At 37.9% G+C, this 22193-nt stretch overlaps 1 protein-coding gene across 1 annotated transcript; it reads left to right on the top strand.

Moving 5' to 3' along the window:
• Positions 1–10149: 10149 nt before the first annotated feature.
• LOC149844783 (uncharacterized protein At4g19900-like) lies at positions 10150–19721 on the top strand. The gene is made up of 5 exons (XM_089995275.1): positions 10150–11347; positions 12113–12262; positions 17089–17226; positions 17355–17549; positions 19161–19721. Exons 1-5 carry the CDS (start codon positions 10203–10205, stop codon positions 19345–19347), a joined length of 1815 nt encoding a protein of 604 aa, XP_089851401.1. The 5' UTR covers positions 10150–10202; the 3' UTR covers positions 19348–19721.
• Positions 19722–22193: the final 2472 nt, after the last annotated feature.

Genomic DNA, 22193 nt, shown 5'->3' with positions numbered 1-22193 from the left:
CACAAGCAAATGCAATCATCAGTGGCTGTGCACTTAACAATTCAGTGGCTTGTCTTCTTATATGACTTTATCGTAGTGTTCATGTGGAACGATGAAGGTTGTTAATGATCTACAACAACAGGGTCTTCTAATGCAATTCCTACTAGGACTAAAGGATAGTTGTAGTTCCATTGGAAGTCAGATATTGTTGATGGATACTATTTCAGCTGTGGCAAAGGCATACACTTGTGGTTCAAGAGGAAAGACATCTAGAGATAAGGGTCCTTCCCTCATAGTTGATAGAGTCCCCAACTGCTGTGGTAGCTGACACAAACACAAAGTCGTTAAAGGAGCCCCATATGCATTCTTGCCAAGGATTCACTCGTCCCAAGTGTGAGTATTTTGGGAAGTTGGGCCACATCAAAGCCAAATGCTTCTAGCTTCATGGCTTCCCTAACCGGCCCAACACTAGTGCTAATGTAGCTGCGCATGGTGGCAACCAAGGTTCTGCTGCAACCAAGAGTGAAATCTACACCCAATTGGCACCAACCCCATCACGTTTAGGAAAAGAAAGTTTTGCCTACGAGAGTTTTTGATATGAGAAGTTTTTCAAATAAAAAAGTTTTTTGCTTGTTTGTGTAGCATGAGAAAATCAGAGTAGAAAAATGTGAAAAAATGAGAGAGAGGAGGAGGGTGGTGGTGATGGTGATGGTGATGGTGGTGGGGAGTGAATAAATTTTCTCTTGGTAGGAAACATTCTTTCAGCACCACCCCCACACCCACACCCACAAGAAGAAATATTTTCTATCAAAAAGTGTACTTTTTAGTAAAATTCTCTCAGCAAAAAAGTCTTTCATTTAGAGGGGTTAAAAAATTCGTACAAAATTTCCATTTTTCATTACTTTTCCTACATCTTTCTCGATTCCAAACGTGCCCTAAAAAATAAATTCAAAAATGATCGTCCTTCATTTATCAAGGTAATCAAGTTCAGCCACAAGCTAACCTCACAAGTAATGTTTTGAATCTCTCTGCCTTCCTATCTATTTCACAATAATGGGTCATTGATACTTATCTTTCCCGAGATCCATGACATATCCTCCTGTTAATCTTCTTACAGGATCTTCGGCTCACATATTGGGAATGCTATTTTGTCCCAAGATCTTACTTTGTCTAATGTCTTAAGCATTCCCAAATTCCGTTATAACCTTATTTACAGTAGCAAACTTAATCGTGACTTAAATTGCATTGAGCCACTTTCAGTCATGATTCTTGTGTTTTAAAGGACCCTCGCTCGAAACAGATGATTAGATGGATAGGTTGCTAAATGAGCTCGTTGCTCAGTGAACTTGCTTTGTCTACATCCATTTCTAATAATGTTTTCAGTAATATTTGGCATTGCCGTCTTGGACACGTGTCCAATAGTCGACTTCGATCATTGATTAATTCAAATACAATTTCTTCTTGTTCTCTTAATGATCACTGCCATGTTGTCCGCTTGCCAAGCAAACTTGATTACCCTTCCCTATCTACCAATGGTCCTTTTCAACTCATACATTGTAACATTTGAGGGTGGGTGCCAAACACTTTCGCTATCAGGTGCACATTACTTTTTAACTATAACAGATGATTTTAGTTGGTGTACTTGATTATATTTAATTCGAGTTATTTTTCAAGCAAAACTCAATTTAATATTCAAATTCAATGTCTTCATAGTGACCAGAGGATAATTTTTTTTTTCAAATGATATGCAGTCTTATCTTAAGAACCAAGGGATCATGCATGCATCAACATAGTTGCATCTCAACACCTCAACAAAATAGAGTCATTGAGCGCAAGCATTGTGATATTTTAAACATGGCACGTGCCCTTAGGTTTCAAACCAATCTTCCTTTAAATTTTTGGGAGAATGTGATCTTATTGTAGCATTTCTTATAAATCGTGTCTCGACTAAGGCCCTTTTTGAAAAAACTCCCTACGAAGTCTTGTTCAATAAAAACCCCTCTTATGATTTTTAGTTGCTTATGTTATGCTCATAACATACATCATTCACATAAGTTCGCTTCATGAGCTAGGTGATGTATTTTTATTGGATATCTCTATCTTGTTCGAGTCCATAATCCAACGAGAGTGACACCCATAAAGGTACTTGATATCCTCTTAATCATTATCTATCCTATGAAAAATTCCAATTTTCCATAAAGCTTTTTTTGCAGCCATCACAAAAACGTTCAAGCCTAAATCCTTCACAGAAGCTAAGAATGACCCAAAGGAGAGAGAGGCTATGGCAGCCGAGTTTTAGGCATTAGAAGCGAATGAAACTTGGGCGGTTACTACATTACCTCTTAAAAACAACCAATTGGTTTTAAATGGGTATATAAAGTCAAATTCCAATAAGACCAATCGATCAAATGATACAAGGCCCACTTAGTGGTGAAGGGCGTTATACTCAAATTGAATGATTTGATTATCATGAGACCTATGTGCCTGTTTCCTAGCTCATCACAATCCATTGTCTCCTTACCGATAATGATATCTTTATCAAATTGATACCAATAATTCTTTCTTTAAGGTCGTTTGGAAGAGAAAGTGTATATGAAATTACAATTGGGTTTCTATCGAGAGGGGGAGGAACATGTGTACAAGTCTATTTATGAGCGGAAACAATCCTCTATAAATTGGTTTTTCAAGTTCTCAAATACTCTCAAAAGTATTGGATTCATCCAATCCAAAGTCAATTACTCTGTTTTCCAAAATCACGGAAGCAGGATGTGTATTTGTGTTAGTATATGTCGACGACATTATTATAGTCAATAATGAAATCACATTCATAAACAAAGATCTTGAAGTTCTCAAGTATTTTCTTAGTATTGAGGTGGCTCTTTCATTCACAAAGAAAATATACCCTAGACATTCTTGATGACATGGGATATCTTGGAGTTGGACCTTTCAAATTTCCAATGGAACAACATTTGAAGTTGAATAATGATGATGGTGAGGTTCTCAAGGATCTAGGTAAATAGTCGCTCGATATACCTAACTATCACGCTACCTAACATTGTTTATTTAATACATATTCCCAACCAGTTTATACAAAAACCACGTAAACCACACATAGATGTAACTTTGCAATTATTATGTTATTTGAAAGCCACTCCTGGCCAAGGTGTACTTCTATCATCCTCAAGCAATCTTGATTTAGTTGGTTACTGTGACTTTGATTGGGCACGGGCTCCATTTTTAGATATTGTACTATGATTGGTGACAATCCTATTTCTTGGCTCGATCATAAGCAAAAACAGAATACCCAATGGTTGCATTGGTTTGTTGTGAGCTTATTTTGCTCAAATATCTTCTTTGCTGATCTCGGGGTTAACCAAAGCAATGATCATATTATTGTCAACCCCGTGTTTCATGGACGCACAAAACATATCGAGATGGATTGCCACATTTTGCATCACAAAATTCAAAGTGAAGAATTGCGCTCTCAATATATAACTTCTATGCAATATACAAATTTATTCACCAAAGCTCCGAGACAAGATCAGTTTCTAATACTCAAAGACAAGCTGGGCTTATTAGATCCACACGCTCCAACTCGAGGGAGAGTATCAGAAGGAATGGTAAAAATGTAAAGTAAATTATGTAAAATAGTTATTGGTTATAACAAATCTGTAATTGATAGGATTTTTAGGAGAGAAGTCAGCTAGGATTTCCCAACCCAATCCTATTACCGTTGGATTTGAGATTTAGTAAGAGCCATTGTGTTTTTTTTTTGTTTTTTTTCGACAGTGAAAACTGGGGTTAGGCAGACCCCTACCTGTTATACAACCATACCATTGGGATTCGAACTTGCACCATCCCGAGGTTCAATTCAAGAAAGAATATCATGACATCTTTCCATTCCATTTCACTTTAGGTTTTATCAAACTGTGATACCAATAGGAAGCACACGCAACCCATGTCACATTGGCACGATAAAAAGGATATCAGACACGGTATTCTTGTGTACTTTTTCCATGCGAATAGTATACAAGGAGACACAATGTGAGTGTAGGTTGAACTACCGCTGCAGTATAGCATATATCCAACCCATTTGGAACTTGGACTCATCAGGCAACCCAACAACTCCATAGTCGAGTTTGGGTTCGGATCTTATTATCTAAGGTTTTTCAAATGAGAATCAAAACCCAAATTATATAAGGCTCTGTTTGGAGCCTTTAGTAGGAATTGTGTTGCGGTTTCTGCCAGTGCTCTCGTGCATTGTGAATAGGGCTGCAAACAGATCGAATATGATCAGATATCCGACCCAAATCCAACATGTCTTTTTTCAGATATGGATCCTTTAAGTTAGATTTGAATCAAATTCGGAACTGTTCATTCAGATTACTTTCAAATCCGGGTTGGATTCAGATCAGCATTTTAAGTAAGATCTTGAATTGATCCAATTCAAAACCCGACCCGATTACATTTTTTTTACATACAAATATCTTGTTTTATTCAATTTTTTCTAGATTCAATATTATGACATGTATTTTGGATTCAGATTCAACCTAACCTCCTCGGATGTGATTGGGATCTACTATTTGGATTCAGATATCCATCCCCAGTCTGTGACGTTTGTACCCCTAATTGGGAATAGAGTTGGCAGCCTCAACACCAAACTTCAACATCATTCACAAAATGTTCTAGCAACTCCATCCTGGCCAAACCATATTTTGCTGCTCACAAGGGCTTCACTCATCTAGTAGGGGCGACTTGTAAATGTCACCAAGTTTACGGGGCTTCACAAGTTCGAAACTCACAGGTAGCCTCCCTTGTCGCAATGCCGAAGCTCGGCGGAAAGGGGAGACCTCAAGGGTTTTACCAAGAGGAGGCCAGCCAATATGCTGTTGGTGATGAGGAGGTTTCTCCCTTGGATTATAAAAAAAACCATATTTTGGAAACACATACAATGGTGTTTCCATCTCAAGGCTAGGCTTCCAAACAGAGCATAACTTAACATCTACTATAATTATTTTAGAAAACACTTGGGCGAGGTCAAGTCGAGTCATTTTTTTTACAACCATATCATTGGGATTCAAACTTGCAAAGTCTCAACACAAGGTGGGATTCGAACTTGCAACGTCTCAACACAAGGTGACGTGCACTTACTGCTCCCAGCAGACAAGCCGAGCTGCCGTTGGTAAGTCAAGTCAAATTTTGACAACAGGCAAAACTCAAGATGATTGTTCGGATCAACTTGAGTATGATCCAAATCGAATCTTTATTTATTATGCCCAATGTCCAGGTTGGTATGTAGATCCAACCCGTTGACTGCTCCAATCCAAGTCAAATCTTTGCTGGTCAGGCCAAATGGTCCCAGTTGTGATCGGATACTAATGGATTGTTTCAGTCAAAAATATGTTTTGGGTCTTCCCATCATGTTCAGAGAGCAAGTTTTGAATATCTTCAAAAATTATTGATCCACATTAATGTGCAAAAATTTCATCACTAAAAGCTTTGTGATCTTTTGTTGAAGCCACTTGATCCAAAATTTGATTCTTAATATATGAATGTGGGTAAGCAATTTCTTGTTGTAACCAAGGAAAAATAGAAAAGAATGAGTCACTGTGTGTTGGTACCTACAAGTTTGACTAGGAAAAGAGCAGAGAACTTGCTCACTTGATTATTAAACATAATTACCCATTTTTCATTGTAGAGTATGATGGATTCAAATAATTTGTAATGTGTCTTCAACCTTAATTTATATTGGTTACCCAAAATACCATTAGAGCTGATTCTATCAATATTTATGAAGAACTCAAGAAGAAAGTTTATGAATTTTTTGGGTGCACTTCTAAAAAAAATAAGCCTCACAACTAATATGTGGTCTTCCTGTCAAAATCTTGGATGATACCTCTGCAAATGATAATGCAATATCAATTATTCGGATGCATTTAAGTGAAAAAAAATTACTGCTATGTGATGGTCTGCTATTTTATGTTCATTGTGTAGCTCATATTTTTAATCTAATTGTGCAAGATGGTTTGAGTATAGTTCGTGTGCACGATGAAAAAATTAAAAATGTTGTTAGATTTATAAAATGTTCACAATTTAGAGAATTAAATTTTAGACAAGTGCATATAAAATGTGAGAAATTCTTGTGTCTTAATGTTCCTATTAGATGGTATTCAATATGCTTCATGTGGCTTTAGAGTACAATGATTTTTTTTTCAAAAGTTTTTTTTTTAAATTTACACGGAGTAACCACCCCTGGATCAGAGACCTAGCGGCGCACTGGGTTTGCCTGCCGTGCTTACGATTACTGTTCTGACATCGTAAAACTCCGGGGGCTTACACCTTACCCCCAAGGAGTCACCACACTTCGGATTGCACAAGGAGTGACACCCATGGGATTTGAACCTAGACAGCTTGCCTAGTGGCCTAGGCCCCATCCCACTACGCCAAACCACTTGGGGCTGTGAATCAAAATTTAAAAAATTTGCACCGTGTATATGGATAATTGGGATTGTACATGGAAAATTTGTAAAAAGTTGAAAGTGTTATATATAATCACTGATGAATTCTCAAAGACCAAGTTTCCTACTTCTAATATACTATTTCCTTCCATGTGTTTGATAAAGGTACATCTTGGTTGATGGTCTAAGAGGTGAATGGTTAATCATAACATGGTCACAAAGATAAAATAAAATTTTAATAAGTACTGGGTTATTGCAGTTTGTTTTTATCAGTGGAATCTGCTAGATCCAAGATGCAAAATGAAGTTAATAGAGTTCTATTATCCCCATATTTATGGTGCTAATCGGTCTGATTGCATGTGAGAGGTTTGTTTCATGGCACTTTACAGTCAGTCAAGTACCAATATAGCTGAAGCAAGCAGTTCTCATGTGACTAGCATACGTGCATAAATCTTTGTAAGGTCAAAATATGAAATCAAATATGGATTTGTATTTGGAAGAGAATATTTTTCCTGTAGATCCAAATTTTAATATATTAGAATGGTGGAAACATAATGAACCAACCTTGGCATTGTTAGCGGGTGATGTGTTGCTATTCATGTTTCCACGGTAGCTTCAAAATCAATTTTCAGCAATACTGGCAGAATGCTCGATCCTTATCAGAGTTCATTAGAACCTGATGTAGTGCAGACACTAATTTGTTCACAAGATTGGATGTGAGGTTCATTAACATGTATATTTCTTAATTTTATTTCTTTCTTATCAGTCTTTTTGTTTTTACTTGATTGGTTTAAAAATTATAATGTTTAATGAGATATTATTATATAATGTTATTTGTGATTTTGTTCAGGTGATGGATTATCAATACTTAAATCATATATATATATATATATATATGAGACATCAACAACAACAACAGATGATACAAATGATATCATGACAGATTCCTATCCATCTAGCTTCTTTGATGGATAATTACTCAGAAAGGGTTTACTACTATCTGGTTTAGTTGCAACTAGTTTGCTATTTTAGTTCCAGATCAGGTCATAAATTGTTACTCATTTATTGTCAATTTTCCATCAGGCCATGGATCAATCAAGTGCAGTTGTATATCTTGTTTCTGTAGTTAATTGTTTGTGCACTTTTTGGTATATACAGTGATCACCATGTTATTTCTTGTTAGCTAGTGAATGTTTTTACTGATTTTTTTATGTGTAGATTTTTGGCTGCTTCAAACATGAATTCATGGCTGGATGTTCAAATGCCAGGCAGTGTCTATGGGAGAAGATGGGATGAATTCATGGTTGAAGTCTTTGAACTAGTTTATTTTTCATTACAGTATGTAGTAGTCTATAGTCTTGAAAGTAATAAGTTGATTTTGTACTACAGTGTATAGTCCTTTTAATACTTAGTTTAGTAGTGTCCATATCATGCAGTGTATAGTCTTAAACTAAGTTGATTTTGCATTACACTGTATAATCCATTTGAGACTTAGTTGGGTTGTAAATATGTAATTTCCTTAATATATAATGTTAATGGTATAGGTCAGATATTATTTCTTTGATTTATTGTTTGTGGCAATGAAAGATTAACACATTTTGAACTTTAACCTATTTTATGTCTTTTCTTCTCTAGATTATTTCATGCAATTAGTTGAGGTGGGATGGTTGATTGATGATTATGTTGTGTTTGTGGATCCAAGTGATTTGATTTGGTTGAAATGTGATCCGATCCGATTATGTCTTAGTGGATCGAGTTTGGTTATAAATATCATTAGCAGATCTAGGTTTGGTTTGTGTTAATTCTATTTTAATCAAATCCAGGTAATCGGGTTTGGAGACAAATACGAGTATGGTTTGTGCATATCTTTATTTGACCCGGGTATGGTATCTTCTATAGTAGGCATGGTTGGATCCAGGTCCAAACTCAGTACTGGCACCTCTTAGTTGGATCCAGCTCCTATACCACTCAAATTTGGTGGAGGTCCAACCTTTTGTCACCCTTATGAGTAGGGTTGTCAACGGGTCGGTTCAGGGTTGCCCTGGACCTGCCGATATAACTAATAACCGGGTTCGGGTTCGAGTTTTGTCAGGTCACGAAATTAGAATCGGGTTTATTTTTATTGCATAATTTTAGATATTTATTTTTATTAAAAATATATATGAAAATACTCTGGTCAGGTTGAGTACCCAGCAAAAATCATGACCCAAACCCGACTCACATATTTTCTTGGGTCGGGTTTGGGTCAACCCTTATACTATTTGGGTTGGTACTTTCCACGTCCATAGCCGGAAATTCGGGTTTGGGTCGGGTTGGATACCTGATACAAATTGGACTCGTTGATAGCCCTACTTATGAGATCCACTACTGCCTTGCCGGGCATGGGGCTAACAAGGACCCGATACAGTCTAGCAACCACTCAGACCCAAGACCCGCCCCGGCCCGTCCTACCTCACCCATGCTCAGTGACAAAAGTTTAAAAGAGCGAGAAATTACCATTTAAAATGCTCAGGTGATTTCTCGCGATATTTTCACGAGTTTTTCATAAATCTCACGATATTATCCACACTGAGCCCACGTTGCCCTCGTGGCCTCATTTGACACCATACCTCTCTATCTCTCGGGTCATTATGTCCTTCTTCTAGAATCCAATTGCCGGAACCCCATTGAGTTTGAGATATCTCCTGGATACTTCCAAGTTCCTACCCGCCCCGGTAAGCTTGTTTGGACAGACATGGTAGGGTCCCATATCATGTCAGTACGGAATGGATCAGTTACATAAATCCCAACCCGCTGATCATGACCTCCAATTAGGGGTGCACACGAGCTGGGCTCGAACCAAGCTTAGTCTCTATGAGCCGAGCTTGAACACCATGGTTACACACTCGGCTAGGCTGAAGTTTGAGCCTGACTCATCTTGGCTTGAGCCCAGTTGATTTGTTGTAAAAAAATTTAAACAAGCGTGTAAACGACAGGATTTGAACACGGCTCTCAACTTTTGTGATTTAAATAGAATAAAAATTATACATGTAGTAAAAGTTTTTATCACAACTGCATTAACCGAACTTATCGAGCCTAATCAAGTTTTAAAGCTTGATCAAGCTCAGCTCGTTTATGTTTAATGAGCCTGAGCTTTTGTTCAAGCTCGGCTCATTTACTTACTGGACGAGTCTAAGCCTAGCTTAATCGAGTCGAGCTCGGCTCATTGTGCACCCCTACCTCCAATGCATTGATGTAAACAAGTCAGACTCGGTTTGTGTCTAGGCATTACTAATCCCGACCTAATCGGATCAAGGGTAACCTGATTTGAATTCAGATTCAGAGCCAGAGGAAGATCAGATAAATCCGGACATGGATCCGACTCTTTAGAAGTGTGACATTTACGTATATTCAGATCCAGATTTTAGTCAGATTTGGACTTTACTCAAACTCGGGCTTGAATTCAGATGCAAAACTCAATACCGACTCTGGACCCGCTTATTAATCGGATCCTATTTTGGCTACTGAAAGTCTAAATCCGACTACACGGATTTGGATTCAGACGGATCCGACGTGAATCCGAACCTTTTACATCTGACACCGAGGAGTCAACCGGGAAACTTAGAACACACGCCGGAGAATTTCCCGGTACTAACGGCCGTCTCTCTCTCTCTCTCTCTCTCTCTCTCTGTGAAGTGTAGCTCATCAGATTACTCGTCATTCGTCAAGGGGAAGAAAGAAGAGAGAGAGAGAGAGAGAGAGAGAGAGAGAGAGAGAGAGAGAGAGATGTTCAGAAAGATCGGCGGCCGAGTCACCGGCCGGCAGAAGCCGTTCAAGCCGGCGGCACCGCCGTCTAGGAGGCGGTGCGTGACCAACATCTGCGCTGCCGTCGCGGCCGCACTCCTCCTCCTCTCCCTCGTCCTGCTCCACTTCCGCCTCTCAACCGAGGGCGCCACCCTCAAATCCGGCCACTTCCGCCACTCCTTCCGAGATCCCATCGGAGGCGACGCCGACGGGGAGACCTTCCTCGAAGACCAGAAGAAGCCAGAGGGTATCTCCGGAGACGACTCGCTGGACCCGATCGACGAGTCGGACGAACTAGACGAGAAGGAGACGCCTGAGCGCGGGGATCCGTCGGATCTAAGGTTTGTGTCCGGCGATAGGAAGGAAGGTTCCGGCTACTTCTGGGACCATGCTACCGGTGTCATCCGCCGGGCGTTCACGAAGGGAGGAGTGATCGACGAAGACGATTGGCGTGGGCGGGGCTTCGGCGCCGCCTCCGCGGCGGACGATCGGATCAAGCTCGCGTTCGGCTCGGATGATCAGCCAGTGGACGGAGAGATTCGGGCTCAATTGAGCGGGATTCGGAGGATCGAAGACGCGCTGCTGCTGAATAAGAAGAAGAAGAGCGGGTCGACGCCGATGGAGTGGTCGGCGTGGTCGGATAGGGTCCAGAAGCAGTCGGCGAAGGGCTACTTTCCGTTGCGGGACGCGCTTTTCCGATCGACCATGGATGCCTTGAACCCGTTGAATCATCCGCTGCTTCAGGATCCGGACTCGGCCGGACTCACTGCACTGACGAGGGGTGACCGAATTGTGAAGAAATCGCTTCTGAATCGAGTAGATGAGAGCCCGAGAAGGGTGGAGAGGAGGAAAACTATGGAGGAGCCCCGATACGCAGACGGCCGGAGATGGGGCTACTTCCCCGGATTGAATCATCGCTTGGGGTTTTCCGAATTCATGGATCAGTTTTTCCGGCGGGGGAATTGTTCGTTGAGGTTCTTCATGGTGTGGAACACGCCGCCTTGGTCATATACGATTCGACACCAAAGGGGGCTTGAGAGCATTCTTTACTATCATCCAGATGCCTGTATCGTGGTGTTCTCGGAGACAATGGAGCTCAATTTCTTCCAAAACTTTGTCAATGATGGGTATTTCTTCTTCAACCCCTTTCTTACAGAAAATTTTGATAACGTTATTTTTCTGAGTTTTCTGATGAATTGAATAAATGGTAGAACTGTGTGCAATAGTCTGCCTGTTCATATTGGGCAATGTTCTTTGGTTAAGACATTTGATAGAAATGAATATGGTTAAAGTGAAGCTGTTTCTTGTAAGACATGAGTAGTCTACTTGAGCTTTTATTTGGGGCTTACCATTTTAATGAATTTGATTTGTTCACTTATTTCATGCCTGTTTTCTTTTTTCCTTGTGGAATTTGGCAAATTTAGAATCATGTGAGATTAGTCTACCTGTTTACGTTGTAACCCAGTTATCTCTAGCTTTAACTTAAAATAATTTAGGTTCGTGGGCCAAATATATCAGAATAATGATAATAACACACACACACACACTATCCAGAATTCTTTTAGTTTTCTTACACGTCTGCCTATATACTAGAAAAAGTTTAGCCAATTTTGTACCTTTGAAGATTATGTCTGTAAGTTGCCCATGTATATGGGACAAGGTATGATGTTGATATCATCATCATGATTTCTGTAATTTGAACAAGGTAAATGGATTTTTTTTTTGCATTTTGGTACTTCAGTTACTGAACCTTGATTGGGAGGATAGTTTGGCATAAATATAATGTACTGCAATAGTACCATAATGAAAACATTGTTGGCAAGTTATTGAATGGTGGCAACATGCAACATTTTATGAGATGCGTCTGATGTCTGATGTTTCATTTTTTGCAGCTATAAGGTTGCCACTGTCATGCCAAATCTTGATGAACTTCTGAAGGACACGCCAACCCATGTATTTGCATCTGTATGGCATAAATGGAGAAAAATTTCTCTTTATCACATTCACTACAGTGAACTTGTTCGCCTTGCTGCCCTTTACAAGTAAGTGCCTAGTGTTTGTATAGCCCCAGTAAATGTTTCTAAGATCTTTGGAATTGTGTTTCTTTAGGTTTCACATCTTTTTGTCGTGGGTATGGGATTATTTGTTCATCCCACTTGAACAAGGCCTTCTTCAAGGTCCTGTTTCATTAATGGCTTAGCATTTGAATGAACCTCTTTCTAGCCTCTAAAGATTCTTGTTTAATGGAGAGCTGATTTTTACTGTTTTCCATTACTCTTTTCTTCATTTTAGTTTTTAGTTCTTGAGGTAGTATGGGATTTATAATTATAATTGTTCCGAGTTTGAAAAGATATAGTTATAAATTTCATGGTCTACTGCCTCATAGCTGAAGGCAGTGGTGGGTGTCTCATCACTATCCACCATGAATATGACCCTGATATTGGTGCCATTGCCTTTGGAAACAAATACTATTCCAAAATGTTGTGTGGATAACTATGTCACATGGATATGGATGCGGAAGTGGGACACGATGCAGATTCGCTTGGTACGATTCAATAATTAGGACACGGGGACATGGCTGTACACACAAATAGATGTATGTATGTATGTATGTATGTGTGTGTTTATATATAAAACAACAATTCTAAATCGCTATAATTAGGAACATCAAATAATGAAAGTAAATTGAGATTGAAACATAATGTAATTGATGACTATTTTTAAAAGAAAAAGAATTCAAGTGAATAAGATCAACAACAACAACAACAACAACAACTACGCCTTCATCCCAAAACAATTGGGGTCAGCGATATGAACCAAAAAAGAAATTCATTTTGGGTCTTCCACATGAATCCTTTTCCTCCAATCATTTCTATCCAACGCCATGTCCTCGGTGAGGTTCAAAGCATTCATATCCTTTCCTATCATCTCCATCCAAGTCTTCCTAGGCCTACCCCGACCTCTTTTAACTAATATATTTTCCCATTTCTCCAACCTTCTAACTGGAGCATCATTAGGCCTTCGCCGAATATGTCCAAACCACCGTAAACGATTCTCTCGCATCTTATTTTCAATGGGTGCAACACCTACCTTCTTACGTATCTCTTCGTTCCGAATCTTATCTTTTATTGTATTTCCACACATCCATCTAAGCATCCGCATCTCAGCTACACTCATTTTTTGAATATGATGTCTCTTGGCAGCCCAACATTCCGTACCATATAGTAAAGTGGGTCTAATAGTCGTCCTATAAAACTTTCCCTTCAACCGCAATGGCATTCTACGATCGCACAGCACTCCAGTAGCACTTTTCCATTTCATCCACCCAACCTTTATCCTATGATTTACATCTCCATCAATTTCTCCATACTTTTGAATGATGGATCCCAAATATTTGAAATAATCATTCACCGGTATATCTTGCTCACCAAGCTTCACTACACTCCCATCACTACTTCGTTGCTTACTAAACCGACATTCCATATATTCAGTCTTACTCTTACTCAACTTAAAACCTCTAGCTTCCAATGTTTGTCTCCATAATTCTAGCTTAGCATTAACCCCAGCTCTAGACTCATCAATCAAAACAATATCATCAGCAAACAACATACACCACGGTACATTTTCTTGAATTGATCTCGTAAGCTCATCCATCACTATCGCAAATAGGAAAGGGCTTAAAGCAGATCCTTGATGTAACCCAACCGTTATCGGAAAATTGGTTGGCACCCCTCCACAAGTGCGGACATTGGTTACTACTCCTTCATACATATCTTTAATCAAGTGAATAAGATCATAAAAGAAAATATATAAAGTTGATGACACAATGTTGACCGTGCCCATGAAGTGTGGTGTTGTGTCCATGAAGTGTCCGAGTGTCGTATCATGCCGATACAGGATACACATGCTAAATGAAGTGTCCATGTGACATAGGTGGATGATTGTTGAACATTTAATTTATCTGAAAATCTGAATTCTTAGTCTTTCCCATCATCAAAATCAAACATGGTTTCAATTATATGATATATGAATGCTCTTCTCATGCTCTTCTCTAGTGTCAAAGAATGAGTGGAGATGTGTCACATCCAGTCCATGTAACTAATTTTTTGTGAACTTCGCTGTATCTAGCATGCCTTCATGACCATAGTGTGTCACCTTTGTTGCCTTCTTCACTACATCATTCATTTTAGGCATCTGTATATATCCTTAGTATCAAGTGTAATGACTCAACGATCCAATATATTGTCTTTTATGTGTCAACAAATATTTTACTAGCTGCCACATGATTAGTTGCTTCATCAGTTACAACGTACAGTGTTTTTTGCCCTTACTTTCTTAATCACATGATGTAAAAATTCAAAATCTGTATTTCAATTAGCTAATCCATTAACCAACCAGACAAAAAAACCTTTTAGGAAAATTAAGAAGAAAGCTGTCATGGAACTAGCCTTGCTGTCATCAAAATCCATCAAACATGACTGTGCACCCATACTGAGCTCAATGTTCTTTGAAGTTGTTTAAGAATCCATAAGTTCTTGCTGGCTCTGTCAAAACAAGGCTCCTAGTTGGCCAACCTGGATAGTTGACTCGGGAATCACCCAAGTCGACTCGGATCGGAACCCTAATGGGTCACCGATCCTAATACCGATTATAATTTTTTTATCATGTATTTTATGATTTTAATGCACAATTCTTATATAAAGTCACTTGTTATGAAGAATCTAATATTGTTCAATGAAAAAGTTTATAATCATGTATAATTATATGTTTTTGTAACTCAACTGTTGGCATATTAGCTTGAAGTTTAGTTATTTCCATGTCTTATTCATGTGCTTACACTATAAAGTTGAGTCCTGAATCGTCTGAGTCATCGAATCAATCCGCTGACTCGCGAGTTAAGGATTGGGCGATCCGAGCCCGAGTCACGAGTTTGCCAACTATGTCTAAAATAGATATTTAATATGCCCTTTACAATGTGGTTTCTTAGTGCCAAAACAGCCAAAGTTTTTAACCATAGTCACATGTATTGTTAAAGGTAATTTCTTGGTGAGGGTATTTCTCAGGAGAGATTTTCAAAAGTTGATAATTCTCGGAGAGATTTTCAAAAGTTGATAAATCTAAAAAATTGAAAAAATATAAATAACAACAAAAAAGTAAGAAAATAATAAGTTTTGCATTATTTTTCTTCAAAAAATATAAAGAAACATGTTATAAAGTTTTTAAAATATAAAAGAAACAAAAAAATAGGAAATGCAAACTTAAAAAAAAAGAGTTTTTCCCAAAAATATCGTGATATTATCGTGATATTTTGTCTTCAGGCGACATTTTGAAAATATCGCGAGATATTACCTTTAATATCGGCTACCTTAAAATATCGGTATTTATCATAATATTTTCAAAATATCGCCGATATCGGTGACAGTATTTTTTTAACCCATTTTTCGAGTTCTTTATCAATATCCCATTCCCTAATATGTTGTGGCTCCTTTCATTATCTTGATGAATTTGTTCTGTTGTTCTCTTCTTCTTCCTCTTCGGTCATTGCATATATTTCAGTACAATGGACTTTATCTCCCTATGCACTACTTCACGTGCCATGGTGTTTCCTGTGGTGTCTAATGTATAAATTGTGCATCCAAGAACCCTTCATTTGTTGTCTCCTGATGAAAATAACATATTATCTTTCAGATTCTTCAAGTAGTCCACTCCCAAGTAGTTTTTGACATTTTAGGAGAAAAGGAATCGCAATATTCACTTGTCAAGCTTCTTTCTGCCCATGACATTTTGAGAAATGCGACATGATCACTATCTCATTGTTCACAGTATTTTCTCATTGAGGAAACATGCATGTTTTCAAGTTCCAGCTCATGTAGGTGCATTTTTACCCTGTGCACTTCAGGATCTAGAGTTCCATTTCATGTTAATCGCATAGAATATGAAGTAGATAATCAGAGGCTCTATTTAACTCCTTGTTGAATGTGATGTTAATTTGTGATCTTTTCTTTTGCTCTGCACTAGTGACATATGGCTTGTGTATTTCAGTTTTCATGCATGGTTGTTTAGTTGATGGTTCTCATTATCTTCACCTGTTCATATGGAAAATGGCAATCACAAAAATTTGAGAACGCTACATGTAGTCAATACTTTTTTTCTTTTCCCATACATTCTTGTAGGTTTTTTGTAAATTTATGCTGGAATTTATTGTAAGAAGTAATATAGGTTTAGCATGGCTTAGAAAACCAATAATTCAGTTATCAAGAAATAAATAACATCAGTGATTCTATCGATGCTACACACAAGTTTTTTGGATACAACACAATAAAAAAAAATAAAGGTGAGCTGCCTAGGATCCATAAGGTTTTTCCACCTCTTGAATTCTTCACACCAGTCATAGTTATCTAAGATATAAAAAATGCTAGTATCCTCTCTATTGATACTCAACATGTGCAACCTCTGGATCTGAGATTTGAAACATGGCAATTGTCCATAAGATTCCAGAGGCCAAGGAGATTGATCAAACTTCTGGACCAGTCATACCACAAAGATGGAATCCATAGTTCAGTGAATCCTAATGGAACTGCCAGCAGCGGAAAAAATGATGTTATAATTTTTCTTAGTTGCATTGTGATCAATGCAATCTTGCTTTTTACTTGCTGGAAGTTCACAGGTCACTCTTAACATATTCTAAAGTTTGTTGTATACCTGTTTCTGTATATCTGTAGCATAGACTCTTAATACAGAGAGCTGAATTTAGGAAACACAAAAAGACAATGTTCTAGTTAAAGTATTTATCAAACAGTTGTATTAGTTATTATCTTAGTGAATGCTTACAACAATAACATGCATTGATGGTTTTATCCACATGCAGATATGGAGGAATTTATGTTGACTCAGATATTGTAGTGTTGAAGTCCTTGCATTCACTTAACAATTCTGTTGGTTTGGAGCATCTGCAGAGTGAGATGCCTTCTCTTAATGGTGCTGTGATGGCATTCCAAAAACATAGGTACCTCTCTCTCTCTCTCTCATTTAGCTAGAATTAAAATGGCTACATTTATTGATGGAGGTGTTAAAATCACGGGTCATTGTATTTCACCCTATTCTACTGATGATGATTTCATCCACTTCTTGCAGTCGTTTTATCTTGGAGTGCCTAAGGGAGTTCTTTTCAACGTATGATGACACCTTATTAAGGTGGAATGGTGCTGAGCTTCTGTCCAGAACAGCTGTTAGAATTGATAACAAAGCAAATTATGCTGATCAACAGCTTCAGATCAAAATTGAACCAACTTTTAATTTCTTCCCTATAAGTTCTCAAGACATTACAAGGTAAGATGTTTCTTCTTGTCAACTATCATTTCACTTTGATAAAATTTGTAATTTTGTTCCACCAGTATGCAAAATGGAAGCTGCAGGATAGGATAAATGCACTGTTTTTTTTTTTAGCTTTGTTTCTTTCATGTTAAAACTAGTTAAGGTATACTTATTACCTTTTTCTCAGTAATGCCAGTTCTTGTTCAACTTGTTTGATTTTTCCATAAATTTCTGAACATTAAGGTATATGTATTAGATTCATTTCAGTGAATTTCTTATTTTCTTTCTGAACATCTCTTTATGCGTGTTTGTATGGAAATGAGTTCCCATCACAATTTTCTTGCTGTAGCTTTCATTCTTTATTAAGTGTTTTACGATTTCACATCACAATTTTCTTGCTCTAGCTTTCATTCTTTATAAAGTGTTTTACGAATTGCATTTTTGAATATTTCTTATGTGACTTAGAAGGATGGGAAAATATATTAGTTAAAAGAGGTCAGGGTAGGCCTAATGATGCTCCAGTTAGAAGGATGGAGAAATGGGAAAATATATTAGTTAAAAGAGGTTGGGGTAGTCCTAGGAAGACATGGATGGAGGTGATAGGAAAGGATATGAATGCTTTGAACCTCACCGAGGACATGGCATTGGATAGAAATAAATGGAGGAAAAGGATTCATGTGGAAGACCCAGAATGATTTTCTTTGTTGGTTCATATCGCCGACCCCAATTGTTTTGGGATGAAGGCGTAGTTGTTGTTGTTGTTGTTGTCTTATGTGACTTAGGATTGCTGATATGTCGTGAAAGAACAATGAAATCTGAAAGATCAGAAAGAAAAAAATTGCTGAACATGGAACTAGCAAAAACTGTTGTTGAAACAAAACAAGATATTACCTTACCTTCATTTAATATGTCGTGTTTTAATTATTTTAAGAGTGTGTCCTAAATATATCTTTTCTTGATTTATCTTTGTCTCCTCTTAGGTCATACGGAGCACTCTTCCCTTGTACATGGCCCTTGTTTAACTTATTTTTCTTTGCATTTAATGATGTCATCTTTCTTGTATCTTAATGTTGGTGCGTGCATCAAGTCTATCAAAACCTTGCATCATCTAAAATACAAGTGAACAAGGAATATTCTTAGAGTACTATTAAAAAGTAAAAACACTACTTAGTTTGATGGAAAATTTCTAAGTTCTACTATCACATTGGAAGAAACTACTACAAATTGTATCAAGGTAGAAAGTTGTCACCTATGAACTGAAAGAAAGAGAAAAAAGAGCAAGGGATATAGAAGAGTGCTAAATTATTTTTCTTCTTTTGTAAGTGAAGTCAAAGAAAAATTAAGACTCCTAATGGTTACTAGATATCCTAACTTTAGATATTCTCAGCCAACTAAAGCGACTTTTTTGCTGGTACGTTGTCCATGCATGATACCAGATAAACTTCTGTTGAATTTAACCATGCAATTTGTTGTGTATCATCATCCAATTGCTCTGCAAATAGCCAAGTAAATCTACTTCAGGGGGTTTGTTAGTTTCATTCATTAAAATAACCTTGTCTCTGTTTTTTTTCCTTCTGCATTATCTCTTCTTGCATGAAGATGTGTTACTTCCATTGGTTGACACAGATATTTTGAAGCACCTGAAGATGAAGATGAAATAATGAACCAGGAAATCCTTTTTCAAAGAATTATTAACCAGTCTTACGCGTTTCATTTCTGGAATGGTTTGACATCCATGCTGGTCCCACAGCCAGGCAGCGTTGCGGAGAAGCTTCTCAACCACCATTGTCTTCGTTGCCATGATGTGTTATGAATTCGATCAGACTCATGTTTTTCAGTAATCATAAATGTCAAATCTACAGCGGAAAAAGGGGTTTCAGATTCAATCAGCAGCAGCATACATAAAAAAAAAGTGGGGACTAATGATGGTTACCATTACTATGAGAAATTTTTCATCATGGTACCATGGGTTTACTAGTTCTTTGGTTTAGTACACAAATTTTGTATCCTTTGGAGCTTGGATCAAATGAGGGTGATGGCCTGAATGGATCATCGAATTGACATAGGAATCATGTATTCTATTACTCAATTAGTAGGGAACCGACTCAATCAGCATCAAACTGATACCAATGTGACGATATACTACTGTAAATTTAGCGTTAGGAAACATACAACAGAGTTGGCAAATCTTATTTCCCTTGATACTCAATTGTTGTGTTTGAGCCAAATCTTGGAAAGGTTCCAAATGGAGGCTCCAAACCAAATTGCTTGCACTGAGATCCATCAAATCAAGGGGTCATGTGCTTGGTTGAAATGCATAGCAGCTTGTAAGTTGCAACTCATCCAAAAATTCATGTTATTTTGAAAATTGTTCATATGTTTTTGGGCCTTGGGGCTCTCTTGATAAGGGGGTTATTTACCATATTAAAATGTATCGCATGTATTCCATCAATCAACTGTTAGATGGAAATGGTAAGTCCATTATGGGGTACATAATGAAAATACTTGCACTTCTAGTGACCAATGGGTATAGTCCATCCTGGCCCTAGAAGCTCAAGACTCAACCAATTATCATAAATCTTTCACCATACACGAAGAGAAACAACAGCCGACTCCAATCAGCCTCTCCAAATACAAAATCATGGATGGTGCTAACAACTTGGTAATTGAGGTGCCTATGAGAACGGATCCCATCATCATCATCTGACATATGATTGAATCTATCATACATTGGATCCAAGCTGTCCAGCCAATTGGTAGGACAAGTTCACATTCTCACGTAAATCTTGATGGATCCTAGCCATCTAAATGCATCAGTTGGATGGTTAGGATCAACATAGATCCTCTGACATCATATGTAGGGGTGTCAATGGGGTCGGGTTTGGTTCAGACCCAGGTGGGTCCAAACCCATATCTAATTTGAGATGTTGATACGGGGACTGAGCTTGGGTCTAATCAGACTCACTGTAAGAGAAAGCATACCTGGATCCTATAAGGATTACATAAGGGATCATACCCATTAAAATAATATTTTCTTTTCTTTTTTTACATTGAAAAATTTGTGGATCTTAGTCAAAACTTGGGTCTGGGTTTGGTATGAAATTTTACAAACCATACTCGGATTCATATATTAATCGGATCCATTGAGTCTGACCTAGATTCTATCGGACCTCCTTGTTTATCACCAAACCCTGACCCTATAGGGTTTGATGTGCGTCGGGTCTGGGTCAAACCAGATCCATTGACACCTCTAATCATATGTCTATGATCCCTTTTCGGGTGCCTACTAACTATTAAACTATCACTACCTGTAAAGTTGGTGTGCTTTTTTTTATCTAAAGTCTTGGCATTTCTAGAGATGGGTAGTGTCCATTAGAGCAATGTTGAGATGGATAGTCATCAGCAGCAGATCTGCATGCTCAGCATGCACCGCCAGGGCATAAAAAATGACCTCTTTTCTTAATTCGCATGACAGTCCGTATTGACAGTACAAAATGGCTGAGTCACAACGTACGGATCACCACCAATGGTCTGGAGTCTGGACCTTTATTGGTATCAGCTCATCGTTAGATATTGTTTTTACTTTCTACTTTTTTTGAGAGAGAGAGGGAGGGAGATAGACCTTTTCAATCAAATCAATCAATTTTATTAACTGCTCAAAAATAATTATGTGCAAATTTAACTTCCATAAAATTATCAAACAAAAATAATCAATCACAAAACTGAAATATTTTGATAAGCAAATTATGATGAATTGTGTTGCATATCATATGTGCTCAACATGGTCTGTTTGCCTAGGGAACGTGCCTTTCTTTCTGTGTTATTGGATGCAAAACCTTTTTTTTTTTTTTTTGAAAATTTGCTGTATTTTGGGCCATTAATTTTTGAATCTCTTGAAATACCTGCTCGCATGTAACAATCACATGATCCACCTGTACTCTATTCAGTAACCCATGTAGAACACCTCTGCAGTGTATGATCTACTAAAAAATAAAAAAATCTTAAAAACATGGTGATTATGAGTAGATAGCCATCGAAATGGCTCGATTCATGGTCTAATTTCTGCTGAGTAAATGAAGCTTGCACCTATGATCTTCCATCAGTTATTATTCAACGTACCACTGGGTTTTGAACCTGCAACATCCCACCAAAAGGAGAGTGCACTGACAGATCCTACCAACCATGCAGAGCCCGTTCGTCTGGTTTAGGGTTGTTGTCATTAGGTGCGAGTCAAAAAAATCGTCCAAACAGCAGAGGTCGTTGTTCTGTTTGCTATCCATGATTATTCTCATGTTTATCTTTGATTTTTTTTAATGATCATGTAGATACTTGAATTACTTTCTAGTTTATAAAAGAATCAATTACCTTCACATTCAGGGGGAGTTTGTTGCATGCTCTTTCTTATGAAACATCCTCTTTCCTAAGAAAAGTGAAAAAAATTATCTTCATAAGAAACTTAAGGTGGGATTCAAATACTAAATATATGAAAGCACCTCTATGATCCATAAGAAAGCACTTTCCCTCTTAGTCGTCCTTTGTCAAAAAGAAATTCTATTCAGTGACCCCCACAAAGTTTTAGGCTGCCAGAAAAGCGACCGTAAGTACGGCAGGCAAAGCCAGCGCAATTAGGTCTCTTATCCTGTGAGTGGTTTCTCCATG

This window comes from Nuphar pumila, chromosome 2, assembly GCF_984573655.1.
Source record: "Nuphar pumila chromosome 2, dmNupPumi1.hap1.1, whole genome shotgun sequence".
Taxonomy (NCBI): domain Eukaryota; kingdom Viridiplantae; phylum Streptophyta; class Magnoliopsida; order Nymphaeales; family Nymphaeaceae; genus Nuphar; species Nuphar pumila.
This window is presented reverse-complemented; position numbering and strand designations above follow the sequence as displayed.